This window comes from Coptis chinensis, chromosome 8, assembly GCF_015680905.1.
Source record: "Coptis chinensis isolate HL-2020 chromosome 8, ASM1568090v1, whole genome shotgun sequence".
In the NCBI taxonomy this organism is placed as follows: domain Eukaryota; kingdom Viridiplantae; phylum Streptophyta; class Magnoliopsida; order Ranunculales; family Ranunculaceae; genus Coptis; species Coptis chinensis.
Genome location: NC_141463.1, coordinates 85,677,249 through 85,691,689, shown reverse-complemented (window position 1 = coordinate 85,691,689; position 14,441 = coordinate 85,677,249). Strand labels below are relative to the sequence as shown.

At 37.1% G+C, this 14,441-nt stretch overlaps 1 protein-coding gene across 2 annotated transcripts; it reads right to left on the bottom strand.

Annotated features, from left to right (window-relative positions):
• Positions 1 to 2,192: 2,192 nt before the first annotated feature.
• On the bottom strand, positions 2,193 to 4,353 carry LOC147483800 (uncharacterized). 2 transcript variants are annotated; one of them, XM_086578837.1, is made up of 9 exons: positions 4,217 to 4,353; positions 4,021 to 4,143; positions 3,675 to 3,944; positions 3,363 to 3,588; positions 3,111 to 3,272; positions 2,907 to 3,011; positions 2,683 to 2,746; positions 2,508 to 2,606; positions 2,193 to 2,408 (listed from the first exon to the last, which is right to left on the bottom strand). In XM_086578837.1, the coding sequence occupies exons 4-9, from the start codon at positions 3,512 to 3,514 to the stop codon at positions 2,283 to 2,285; spliced, it is 708 nt and encodes a 235-aa protein (XP_086434963.1). In that variant the 5' UTR covers positions 3,515 to 3,588; positions 3,675 to 3,944; positions 4,021 to 4,143; positions 4,217 to 4,353; the 3' UTR covers positions 2,193 to 2,282. The 2 variants fall into 2 exon arrangements, with proteins under 2 accessions (XP_086434963.1, XP_086434964.1); XM_086578838.1 differs by lacking the exons at positions 3,675 to 3,944; positions 4,021 to 4,143; positions 4,217 to 4,353 and having other exon boundaries at positions 2,203 to 2,408; positions 3,111 to 3,260; positions 3,363 to 3,568.
• Positions 4,354 to 14,441: the final 10,088 nt, after the last annotated feature.

Genomic DNA, 14,441 nt, shown 5'->3' with positions numbered 1-14,441 from the left:
TTCGACAAAGAAACTTAGGAGAATAATTCCATTACTATCTCTATATATACACAGTCAAAACCTGGAGGACCTTGATTTCCTGGAGAAGAGCCATCAACATTGATCTGTTACAATTGCTCATTGCAGTGAAGCCTGCAATTACCATATATATACTTTTAAATTAATGTCTATGGCATTCCCTTGCTAAAGTTTTTCGTTTGGATTTATGTAGGGACTCATCAAATATTGCCCATGAAGAACATTTTTTGACACGTATTTACTGCAGATTTGATTTTCACTTCATCTGTTGCTAGTGTTGCACTCGTCATCTGTTCCTACTAGACTTTGGTTCACCCCCAAACCCATGCATATTCCTTAAGCGCGCAGGGGTAACTGGTATAAATAATCTGCACTACGAGTTCAACTGTGTATATAAAACATCACAATGAGTGAGAGCTCCGTAGAGAAACAATATGTTGAGTCTTCCGTGTATTTTGTTGTATGTGTTACGTTTTTGAACTTATGGAATGTACATATGTTGTTACATACTTTAGTTTTTGGATGGTGTTGTACATACTAGTTTTTATAAAAATCAAAAGTATGTAGAAATATATCTTGGCTATGAGTTAGGAAATATTTGAGAATCTTTAGCGGTATGACATGTGAACATGTGATTTAATGTTGAAATTATAGAGAATACTATCAATTTTTTTTTTGAAAAAAAAAAAAAAACGATGTCGATTTTTCTTATAATTTGATCTTAGTTTTAGTAACGTCTCGTCTCGTAATGTTTTATTGGTGTTATAGTTATTGTAACATGAGACTTATTTTGTTAACTTGTTTTATGGCATTAATTAAATTTCTGATGAGTTTGATTGGAGTATATCGTTCTTACACTTGAAATTTGGCAAAGTTGGAAACTATGTCAGAAAATTGGATATTTCACATGGCTACTTGGATTGTAGATAGGATAAATAAAAGTTGTATAGTGATTTTGCTAAATTCATGAAGTTATTAAAAAAAAACCTGGTAGGATGTTTCGTCTCTTAGAGTCTACACTAGAGCCTCCTTCAATCCAATCAACCAGGAAATCCGTCCCTATTCGAGAAAAAGTCCGATGCTTACAGAAAATTGTTGATGGATATTTTGCTGCAGCGGTAAAAGTGTTGTCATCATCAGGGGTTGTCTCCAATACTGCAGAGATCATATGTGCATTAGAGGAGAAACACCCGATGCGACAACCACCTATAAGACCAATTGTTCCTTTTGTTGAGCCCCCTTTAGTGGTAGAGAGAGACACCCTATTGTCATGTATTAGGTCGTTCCCGAAAGGTACTTCTTGTGGTCGTGTTGATCTTAGAGCTCAGCACTTGTTGGATGCTATGAGTGGTGTTGCGGCAGCTATATCATTTGATTTGCTAGATGCATTGACCCTTATGGTGAATATTTGGTTACAGGGACGATGTCCACAGCCGTTAGCGGAATTCATAGCGAGTGCTCCGCTTACTTCACTTCTTAAGTCGGATAATAGTATTCGTCCGACCTATAGCGGTGGGCATGGTTTGGCACCATTTCACTACTACAGAATAACACTTATACCACTGTTTTTAAGTGTGGTATAAATATATTTACCACTGTTATACAACCGTGACAATAGGTGGTGTGGTATATAATAATAGCAAAACTGTGGTATATATATTTAACGGATACCACGGTTTTTCAAAGAACCGTGGTTTGTATGCCCATTATATACCACGGTTGTCAATAGAACCGTGGCATATAAGCTATTGAAACCGTGGTTTATATTAAAACTGTGGTATATATATTTAACGGATACCACGGTTTTCAAAGAACCGTGGTTTGTATGCCCATTATATACCACGGTTGTCAATAGAACCGTGGCATATAAGCTATTGAAACCGTGGTTTATATTAGTGTATGTGTAATAACACCGTGGTATATAGTTATACTAAAATACTACGGTTTATGCCAAACCGTGGTATATATATATATATATATATATATATATATTATTTTTAATAATAATACTAATAACAATAAAAAAAACTGAACCTCGCATAACAAAATTTACACAGCCGGCCTACATACAACATTTCCATCTTCCCAACAAATTCCAAAATATACAATAAACTATCAAACATTGCAAAAAAAAAGATAATAATAAAAAAACTTCCATTAATTTTTTTCCATCTTCCCAACAAATTCCAAAATGTACAATAAACTATCAAACATAAATTAAAAAGGTAAGACTCATAAATTAAACTGGAAGGGTCTGAACATAGCTAAAACTCATCCTCATTCGCTTCCGACTGAAACACCCCATTTTCCTGGATGAACTGAATAATATCAAGCCGAACACCGTCAAGTTCATCTTGCATGTATGTCTCCTTCAGTTCTAAATTTGTTATCTGGATGAGTCAAAGCACAACATGTAGAGTTACTATATAAGAATAAGGCAAAGTCGTTGTATTGAGCCAAATAAAGTGTTTGTCAAAACTTTCGAATACCTTATTTTCAAATGATCTAGTTGAACAAGCTTCTACTATTTCCCTCATAAACTTCATTGTATAATACCCACACTCTGTGCCACCTGGTTGATATGGGCCCTAACATATAGACTCACAACATATGTAAACATATACTTTTCAAAGAAAAAGACAATAATGTGTAGGATTTGTTTACCTTGATCTTGTCCCACTTCAGCGGAACTCGTTTCCCATCAACCCTTTGCAATGTGAGGACCGCACTTCACAAAGATAAATGCAAAACATTTAATTTTACAATCGCTAGTGGGAAGTCTAATTGGAGACGTTTTTAGTACTTCATTTTATTCAATCCTTTATGTACTTTCACTATGGTAGTACCTCAAAATGTTAAGATATGTCAAAAAATATAGCTATGCTCACCTCCTAAAATATATTGCTATATCTGAGCTTGGTTCACCATGCATCGAATCCAACCAAATGAAAGACATACGTGATAGATCAATGACAATTAAAACCCAATGGCCGCTATGAAAGAAAAGGGGGAAAAAATGGAAAACAATCAGTACAATTGATAGTTTTATCAATTTAAACAATACACTGTGATAGGATCGTTTATGTCCTTACCCTGGATTGTAAGGAATGAGAACAATTTTCTTTCCACTTGCATTCCGCAATGTTTCTACAATGATTTCAGTTTTAGCAGTTCCATCTGCTCTTGTAAAAGATAAAGGATTAACAAATCCAACGATGTCACGGCAGCAGCTCACAAATTCACTGTAAAGGATTCTAAAAGGAAAAAATCACTGTCATAAATAAATTTAAATAACTAATATTTGATTAAAATCACCAATAATAAAACCTTCAAGATATGCTTACCTCATGTATGCAATTAAACAAACAGCTTCTAAACTATCCATATTACACACATCCAACAAATCACATTTCTCGATAACAAATTTTTCTGTATCTTCTCCAAACAACTCTTTTCCAACTGGAAAAAATACCACACCATGGGTTCCGGGAAGCATGATATTGAGCAGTCCCTTGAAAGAATCAATTGGACCTTGATGACGACTAGCACTACTTTTTTACTTGTCTCTTCCTAAATTATTGAAAATTCAAACCAACCAGGCGTTAAAATCATAGCGAATCGGAAATTAAAAAATTGCATATAAAAGGCTCTTTTACCTCAATGTCGTCCTTAAAAAGAACAAGGTCTTTTGGCCATGGAACTTGTGTGCCAACTGCATCTTCCACATGCACGAACTCGTAATTCACTTGTATAGGAAGATAGTAACGACCAGCATCCTTAGAAACAAGTGACTTAACCGCCACACGAAAATTCCCAGATCCCAAAAGATGACCGTGAACTTTATCGTTTGGTCCACACTCCTCGTAGACCAATCCTTTAGCAACAATATTTGTTCTAGAATTCACAGCTAAACTACACTCTTGCTCCTGTAACCGGCCAAGCAAATCATATTGGAACCAAAGCAAATTATTTCTATATTGCAAAAGGTTAATTAAAATTTACCTTCCCTAGACCAGATTTGGGACCCAAAGAAGGTGATTGACCTGTTCCTTTCTTATTTACTCTCTTTACATGATCAGATTTCAACTTTGATGATGGTTGTGTTGTTTTGGCCTTGCCTTTGGACTACATGTAAAAAAAAAAAATTATTATGCATGGAAAAATGAATAATTGCATATAAAAGGCTCTCTTAATTTACCTCAATGTCGTCCTTAAGCAGAACAAAGTCTTTTGGCCACGGAACTTGTGTGCCAACTGCATCTTCCACATACATGATCTCATCATTCACTTGTATAGGAAGATGGTAACGACCAGCATCCTTATAAACAAGTGACTTAACCGCCACACGAAAATTCCCAGATCCCAAAAGATGACCGTGAATTTTATCGTTTGGTCCACACTCCTCATAGACCAATCCTTTAGCAACAATATTTGTTCTAGAATTCACAGCTAAACTACACTCTTGCTCCTGTAACCAGCCAAGCAAATCATATTGGAACCAAAGCAAATTATTTCTATATTGCAAAAAGTTAATTAAAATTTACCTTCCCTAAACCAGATTTGGGACCCAAAGAAGGTGATTGACATGTTCCTTTCTTATCTACTCTCTTTACATGACTAGGTTTCAACTTTGATGACGGTTGGGTTGTTTTGGCCTTGTCTTTGGACTACATGTCAAAAAAAACAAATTATTACGCATGGAACAAAAAAGAAAGCTGTGGATCATGATAAACAAAAATACTTACTTGCTGAAATTTTCTCACTACTTTATGCCCTTGATGTTCAAGTAGAAGAGCCGCACCATATGATCTCTAATCGACACTAGTAACGCTTGTTTGAAGAGATCTTTTTGAGCCTCCATTCTCCAACCTTTTGACTCTTTCTAACACCATCCTTAATTCTTTTTGAAGTCCTGAGTTCTGGTTTTGTTCGAACAAATTTTGGGTCTGTAATTCTTGTATTCTTTCTTGGTCCTCTTGAATTGTTGACTCAAGGTTAGCGATGTGTTTCCGTGAGCCACGCTTCATGAGGGCTGAAGTGCGTGGTGGGTATAACCCCTTCCCCGCAGATCTCACACGACCAGGAATGTTCGGTGTGCCTAATGCTAAAGTTAAGGCGTCTTTGCTTCCTTGAGTAGATACCTTCCCTCTGCAACTTGCTTTTTCAGCACATCCTTAATATATATTTTTTTCAAATAAAAAAGAATTGGAAAATATTAGAACATAAGCATTGATAAGGACCATAAAAAGTATTGACAAAAAGTTGATCTTACGATTTTTTCATCTACTTCTTTAGCGGATCATCTTTGTATGTTCCTTTTTTAGCTTTGGTGCGATCTTTTCCATATTATAGTCCTATCGGATGGATCAAAAGCTGGTCCCAACTCTTTTTCTATGGTTAAACAATAATCATGCAAACAACTTAGTCGAACATATTTGCATGATGTATAATGCATGTCTGTGGAATCTAGACAAATGTTAACAATGCACGTACTAAATTTTCACCAAGATTAGCCAAACTCATCTTTCCCGTCTGGTGGTTATATTTTTTGTGCCCTTGCCCGTGAATTGAGCTTGCTAATTTCCTGCAAAACAATTCTACACTTATCATCTCATTTGGGTGAGGAGGATGGAGCTGCTAAAACTCCAACAATACAATCCCAACACGCAACTAGACTCGAATCATCTATCGCCAGTATCATCTAGATGGAAAAATAAAAGCAATGAGAATAAGAGTGCTGAAATTATGCTACTCTAATGTGCTGAAAAACAAGTTGCTCTTATGCTACTCTTAGCACTCTTATGCTACTCTAATGTGCTAACCGCACTAAAATTATGCTAACTCTAATGTCCCGAAGTTCTTTTAATTCTTTCATTATAAAAAGAAAAACATCAATCGGGTTAGAGGCTTAGAGCTATTGATTTCATAGTATTCAAAGCGGGTTATATGATGAGAATGATAACAAAATTTCATTCTAAGCTACTTGGATGTTAGTTTTATGGACTGGTAATAGTCTAGCCAAACCCACCTTATTCGTATTGCCTACTCAGTGTTTTCTTTAGAAAGGCCCTCAAGAAAGAGAGCAGCGCAACATCCTATTGTCCAAGTGAATCAGTGATGTATTTAGAAAGGAAAAGGGACACATATAGCTGCACAGTATACCTATGGTTATACCTATTTCTATGTAATATACCTATTTCTCATCTATCAGCCACTAGAATTAGAGTGAAATGAAAATCGGAAAGACGATTACAATAAAACAGTTCATAAGTCGTAGTATGTACATCTTGGGGAGACAAAATTTCATGTTGGGCAGGTGATATTGATCAGCCAATGAATTCAATTTCGTATAACTATAAACCATACCTAAAGGTTAAACTCCATTATGTTAGCTAGCATTCTAGCAAGTTGTTGAATGGAAATAATTGTGACAGACTAGTAAGTTTGAAAATCTATTCTAAATTTCCTAATATAGAAATCTATAGTTTTAGTGATGCCGACTGGGTTACCACACATTCCAATTAACAATTAAAACACTCTGAAGCAACACTTTAGAGTTGCACTGAGCTACCCCAACATAAATCACAACAGGACATCCCTAGATGGACCTTCAAAAACAAAGGTTCAGTTGTTCTTACTCGAAATCAAGTCGTGAACGAGAAAAAGGAATATAGTAAATCCTTACCCATGGCGCGCAGGTCTATCAAAAAGATGGTTCAAATTACCTTTATCTACTACCAATTACCAACCGGGTACACCGCTTAGTTAAAGGTAATCCTAAAGGCTCGGTTTGAACAAGAATATAGACTAAGAAACCCACCTAGAGCAATTATGAGCTCCCCGGTTGTCATTTCGACTCGTTCGGTTATACAACTGTAGCCTTATATAGCCCATGAGTACACGATGTTAATCTCGATATTTCACTAAGCACGCATGTTCTATCACCAACCATACACATAATCCTTGGAGCCTATTGTCAACCATATCTAACACAACTTCTATGTTTTTAATGAACTATGTACATTAGATAAATTTTTTCTATATAAGGACATATAATGCGTTTATCTAAGATGCATGCTCATCAGGCTCTAAAAAAAATACACTTCCTCATAAGAATTTCCTGATGGACAGGAACTTGTTCTGTTTCATGAGACTGCAGAATTGTACTCTGTGTTAGATAAATAGATAACACAATGCACCTAAGATACGAACTCCTCGACTCTCCTACACTTGTAAGATACGAACTCCTCGACTCTCCTACACTTGTACTTATGAGATATTGGCACGTATCCTTGATCAATAAGAAGTTCCTGATGGACAGGAACTTTTTCTGTTTCATGAGACTGTAGAATTGTACTCTGTGTTAGATAAATAGATAACACAATGCACCTAAGATACGAACTCCTCGACTCTCCTACACTTGCACTTATGAGATATTGGCACGTATCCTTGATCAATAAGAAGTTCCTGATGGACAGGAACTTTTTCTGTTTCATGAGACTGTAGAATTGTACTCTGTGGCGCATAGATTATTTATTTGATTGGTGGCGCAGAGAATTCATTTGTTCTTCACTTGTTGTTTTCGTTGTTTAGATGTAAAGAGTCATCCTATTTCAATCAGAGTGTGAGTTAGAATACTTGTTAGCCACCTTTTTTTTCATTCGATGAGATTGTTGTAACTGACATTTGGATGGTTGGGGTCGTGGATTGTACCTGAGATAGCCACACAAAACTCAAACTTGTCAACATAACAGGGAGGCATGTTTAAGTTGGATGATGAGCCACTTCATGCTAAATCTGAAACAGAAGTGGATTGGATCGGGTCTTAACCATTTCATCGATCCTCAAAAATAAAATGAAAAGAACATTGTTGAATACAATGAGGTATTGAGCCAACTATGACACGATCGAGAAAAGAAATTACAGGACCTATTCTAGATGCTCTATCCATCAAAGATTAGTCATGAGCACTAAATAAATCGGACAACGAAAGTGATTCATTATCATCCTTTCTACTAATTTTACGGTATTGTTAGCAACCTTCTCTTCAATTGAATATATTTCCGTCATAATCTGCTCAAAAAAGATCACCCCTAACTGTCTTCTAGAATCGAATTCGGACTCCTCCCTTAATAGCAACAACAGAGATTTAGCTAAACCTTTAGCCCTCCATGTCCCATTAACGCGTAGCTGAAGCAATCCCGGTATTGCTCCCTCCCTTAATATCAATTCTCGGTACTTTTCTCTACAACTATTACACATAGAAAAAAGCACTCCCGGGATTCTTTCGATCTGGTAAACCTACTAGAAAAAGTAAAATCTCAGTTTGAAACCCCAATACTTCAGCAGAGGCATCTTCCTGGCTTAGAAAAGATCCGCTAGAGATTCCCTCTCAGTCCTAGTCGAGATCTTCTCTTTCTCCAATCCCGGTAGACGGGCGAGCATCTCCTAACCTTAAGAAGTGAGTTTTCAAGAGAAGGAGTACTGCTCTTCAACTCCGCTCCGTTCCAGTGATTTTTAGCCGCGATAGATACGTAGCTCGGGGCCTTCTTGCAGGTCTTATCGTACCACTTGCTCTCAATCTCGTAATGCCCTTGTTATAGAAGCCTGGCACATTTCAAGTGCGACCTAGCCAGCTTTCAAGCCTTTTATTTTAGTACCCTAACGATAAGCTAAGACCAAACTAAACTGATGTGACCCACGCACGCCCCTTCTCTGCCCTTTCATTAGAAAGAAAGCCTGTAAGGTAAAGGTCAGCTGAACGAAGCCAGCTAATTAAGGAATAAGAGCTGGGGAAGAGCAGGAGAGCAAGACCCTCTGACACAACTACAGCTGTCAGGGAACATTGTAGATCTTCTATGGGAATGCCGACTACAGAAACTAAAAGACTACGACTACAAGCCAGCCAGAAGCGAGTCGCTTCTATTCTCGTTAATGATCCTTCCCGTTAGACTTCCTAAGTGTGGATTTGAGGAGCAGCATCATCAGATGTGGTCTATATTGACTCAACAAAATTATAGCTATCTGTTCTCTCTCAAGGGCCAGAAGCCTAGAAGAACTCAACCTTGGAGTTGTCAAGTACCTCTAAGTTGCACAATTTCGGCTAATATGGAACACTAAATGATGTAATTTTCAGGATTGGAAATGCATCCATACTCCCGAAAAGAAATTGGTTCTGTGGAAGAACATCAAATACTAACTGCAGGTAGGCGAGAGAGAGCATATGCATATAACACTCTGTTTCCTTCTCTTTTTTTTTTCTTTTTTTTCTTTGTTTTATAGGAATAAAGAGAAACGTTTCCAAATTAGAAAATACTCCCCAAAATGTAGTAGTCTACTAACACTCAAAGTTCGCATGGGAAGCTCCCCGTGTGGGTGGTTAGCTAGGACAATGAGCTAATTAAATGGTGAAGGAGCTAATAGCATTAAGACTACGACTACAATGCAATACCAGCAGCAACAAAATGAAAATGTAAAACCAAAGCAGCCAAATAAAAGCAAAACAAAATAAAAAGGTAACACCATACCAATAGGAAAACCAAAAAAAGAGCTCAAGTTAATCACCATTAAATTAAAAATACCGGCTATAACATGAAATGTACAAGAAGGTGAAGTTGATTACATCTTTGAAAGCGAATTTTCTTCCAAGAATCACGTATTCACGTACAAGTAATCAGTTTGAAATAACGGGATCCCTCATCAGCTAACTAACAATTTTCTCGCCATTGGTAAACATTGATCATATATACATGCATTTAGCATATTTTTTTCAACAATTTCATTAAACAGGACTTTGCTTTCAATCACATTGATTTTCTAACGCTTTAGTTTCCATACAAACTTCATATACAGTTTGGGACATCTCAAACATACATATAATACCCTTGCTCATGACAAGCACATGTTCCTTTCTTATGAGCGCCAAAGCGTCATTGCGAGAATCCAAATGATCACATCTCTTGTCAATTGAAACAGGAAATGATGCTCGCCGAAAACTTCCACGACAGGAACACAACTGTGATTATGTTGCAACTTGGGTTGAGAAAGCCTAACGGATGGTACTCAGCATTTGTGGGGGTGCAATGCACACATATTCCAATTAACAAAACACTCTGAAGCAACACTTGTTGCACTGAGCTACCCCAACATAAATCACAACAGGATATCCCTAGATGAACCTTCAAAAACAAAGGTTCAGGTTGTTCTTACTCAGAAATCAAGTCGTGAACAGGAAAAGGGAATATAGTAAATCCTTACCCATTGCGTGCAGGTCTATCAAAAGATGGTTCAAATTACCTGTATCTACTACCAGTACCAACTGGGTACACTGCCTAGTTAAAGGTAATCCTAAAGGCTCGGTTTGAACAAGAATATAGGCTAAGAAACCCACTGAGCAATTATGAGCTCCCCGGCGTCATCACTTCGGTCGTTCAGTTATACAACCTGTAGAGCCTTTATATAGCCCATGAGTACACGATGTTAATCTCGATATTTCACTAAGCACCGCCAACCATACACATAATCCTTGGAGCCTATTGTCAACCATATCTAACACAACTTCTATGTTTTAATGAACTACGTGCAGGGATAATAATTTACATGGGCGGGCTAGTCACTATGCAATTTCAGTCTTCTTCCACTATTCTACTTTTCTCGTGTGCAAATTTTTCATTATGCTAAATGTTTCAACAGTTCTAATCTTCTTGTACATGCACAAATATATAATAGTTTAGTCTCACCTAGTAGATAACTATGACCTATTGTTGTTACGTTAGTTCTCCTCGATTTAATTTGATTGAATGGCATTAAATTTTTTTCTATATAAGGACATATAATGCGTTTATCTAAGATGCATGCTCATCGGGGCTCTAAAAAAACATACACTTCCTCGAAACCCTAGCAATTATATATATATAAAAGCTCCAGTAGAAAAACTGTATTAGTCAAACTCTCTTAACCGGAATACTATTAGATAAATAGATAACACAACAATGGAAATGTCACAAATCGTTTTCAAATATCAATATCTGTAGATTCTACCTCGAAACATGCAGTTCAGAATACCACTACAAACTCAGTGTCATACTGTCATATCTGAAGTACAACAATTAACATACACAAATCCAAGATAAGGACTTAAATGGTATTCATGCAAGTAGAGAAAGAAAGAAAGCAAAAAAAAAAAAAAACTATAAGCAGAAATTCAGTTGTTAAAATAGTATACCTGAAATTCATCAGTCAATCTCGATTTAACAAACTTGTCCCAATCTTCTTGGCTGATATATTTTTCGTATATTCTGGGAGGTTTTCTAAGCAATTCGAGTTGGTCTTTAAATGGTGTGATGTAGAACCTGGTCAGCCTGCTCTTGAATTCTCTCCATTTCTCACCGATATCTTGCAAAGTACCTTTCATTTCGTGGTCTTCCAAGTTGAATTTCCCCTAAAACACATACAAGAGATTTTGAAACTAGCAAAGAATTAAGACTATCTAATTAAGTAATTTTATTTTCGAACTTTTTACCTTTATAAATTTCCATAATCTGTCTCTCGCTTCTCCTTTGACATCATGCCAATTGCCATAAGTAGCAATGGAAACTCGAGAAGCGACCGAAGAAACCCGAGTAGCTAGCCAAATCTTTCCCACCTTCACCAATACGTTGACCATTTTGATTGAATACAACATCCACACGCTCATTCTCTTTTTCATCTTTGTAAGGCGTGAGCATACAACTGCTCCTCTACCTTTCCTTTTCTCTCGATGCGTTGTGTCACATTTTCTTCCATGTTTGAGTCGGAGTCTCGTCAACTTCCGTGTTAGAATTGAAGTTTTCTTACGGATCCATGTCCGAGTCAAGAGTCTCGTCAACTTCCGTGTTAGGATTGAAGTTTTCTTACGGATCCATGTTAAATTCTGTAGAGTGTAGACATGAATAAAAGCACATGAAGCCAAATAAGATAACAACTATAACTTCTAAAATGATTACACAATTTTACTTAAGCGAAGATAACAAATCAAAATAAACCCAAATAAATTTTATTGAGGAAAAAAATTAACGAAACAAACTTTTCTTAGTGATAAACTAAAATGATAAAATATCCGGTACAAGATAAACCAACTCCTTTGGAAGGAAAGAAAATATGTTTTAGGTCGAATCGACCCATATCCCTCACAATTTGCACGAGCATAAGAACCCAAAGAGTCAACTTCGGCAAACTTTTACTGTTTGTATGGTCAATAGAGCAACCAACGCGTTGATCTCATCCTCATTCTCCTCTTCATGGTAGTCTCTTTTCAGGGAGCCCTCAATGTTATTGACCATCTTGGGTCGAAATGGTCGGGTACATAAAATACTTGCTTGGCTTGGGAGGCCATAACAAAAGAGTCCGATTTATGGCCTATTCTACCAAGATCAACGGATGTGAAACCCAATTCATCCACTTTGACGCCATTTCTGCTCTCAACCCAATCACACTTGAATCTTTGGGACTTTAAAGCGTCATATAGTCAAGCAACCATATTTCTTGAATAACACCGTAATAACACATCTCCGAAATGACTGGGTTTATCCCTGGCACTAGCAATTTGCAATTTGTTGAAGCCACTAAGCTTACACCACTATTACGGTTTACTAGTGATGCTTCATGAGCCTTTGTATGAAAGCGAAACCCGCCAATAACATAGCGGAGCATTTTATAACGTCTCGACGCGAGGTCCTTGAGCTACAACTTTCAAGATGTCTGAGAGATCGTTCCCGGGAATCATTTCCTCTTCCTCAACCTGCTTTTGCAAGTTTTGGGAACTTGTTAGTCACATTTATAATATGGTATTAAATGTGATGCAAGTTCAATTAGTATACCGTTTTACGAAGCCAGTAAATAAAGGTGCGGTGGTGCTCATCTTGTAGCCATTTCGCTGACCTAAGGGGATTACTACGTCTTAGGTGCTCCATATGCTTCCTACAAAGACATAATTAGGAAAATACAGTAACCATCAAACTGTCCAAATTAAGCAAGAAACTTTCATAGTTTCTTGTAGACGACATTGTTAGGTATAATTAATGCCGACTTACTCAATATAAAGTTGTACATCATCTGTGTTTTGCAAAACACACTGATGCGCTTGCTCCCAAGAGTATTGTTCCACTCCAACAACCTTTGTACCACCAAGAGGCTTCCCGTTGGATATTGTATCTTTTTTTTTTTCTTTGTTGTTGGTATCCATGTTTCTTCCTAAAGGAACTCCCACGGTTTCTGCGGACCTGATAAGTACTTTCGATGAAACTCTACGGCTTCCTCAACAAGATAATTTTCTGCAATGCATCATTTTCCTCGGGCGATTTCGATTTGAACGTATCCCTTCAATATCTTCATGAATCTAAAATTTAATACATATAAGAGTTAGAGAAAAAGGGGAAGCTTCGTTGAATTATTGAAAAATATAAGAAATTAGCTTGTACTTGCCTCTCAAATGGATACATCCACCGAAGAATCTTGGACCACAAAGCTCGACCTCATGTACAAGATGAATTGTGAGATGCACCATAATGTCAAAAATGATGGTGGAAAGTACATTTCCAGCAAACACAATGTAACCGCCAAATTGTCTTGGATTTCACGCAACTTAGACACATCCACCACTTTGGCACAAAGAGAACTCAAGAAGAAACACGACCTAATGATGGCATATCTCACATGTTTTGGCAACACCGATCGATAGCCACTGGAAGAAGTTGTTGCATCAATATATGACAGTCATGAGACTTGAGACCGTACAATTTTCAAATCTTGCACTGACACGCGATGCGGAAATTCGAACAATATCCATCCGGCACTTTCAGCTCAAGCAAAGTATTGCGGACTTTTGCTTTCTCCTCTCTTAGTTATTGTATGACATGCTGGTGGAAGGTAAGTTCGATTTCCTCTTGTTTCTGGTGCCAGTTCCTTCCTAATATTCATCTCAACAAGGTCAAGACGACTTTTAAGGTCATCCTTCGTTTTATATTTCATGTTGAGGAGTGTGCCAATAATACTATCACAAACATTCTTCTCAATATGCATAACATCCAAATTGTACCGTACAAGCAAAAATTCCCAATATTCGAGCTCAAAAAATATGGACTTCTTCTTCCAACAAGTTCTACTTTCGCTTTTATTAGTCGAGGCAAGCCGCTTCCTCTTTCGTGTATCTGACTTTTCATCGGATGCCTTTGACTTCCTTTTTGATGCTTTTGGCTTCGGAATCACCAAAATTTTTTTTCCCCATTTGACTCGGATCCCCTTGACCTTTCCCAAAATCTTCTTCCCAGTTAACAACTCTGGACTTGATCGACATTCTTGCTGCCCATTAAACCCCTTTCTTTGCTTCCTAAACCGATGGTTTTTTGGAAGCCACTTTCGATGTGCTTGATATATGTTTTTATTCG

What these genes read in the sequence shown, in the direction of transcription:
- LOC147483800 (XM_086578837.1), bottom strand. Translation starts at nt 3,514, where the DNA reads ATGCTTCCCGGAACCCATGGTGTGGTATTTTTTCCAGTTGGAAAAGAG. An exon ending in CTCATTCCTTACAATCCAGG is followed by an intron (nt 3,012 to 3,110) that starts GTAAGGACATAA and finishes TTTCTTTCATAG; the next exon opens with CGGCCATTGGGTTTTAATTG. An exon ending in CTAGATCATTTGAAAATAAG is followed by an intron (nt 2,409 to 2,507) that starts GTATTCGAAAGT and finishes TGACTCATCCAG; the next exon opens with ATAACAAATTTAGAACTGAA.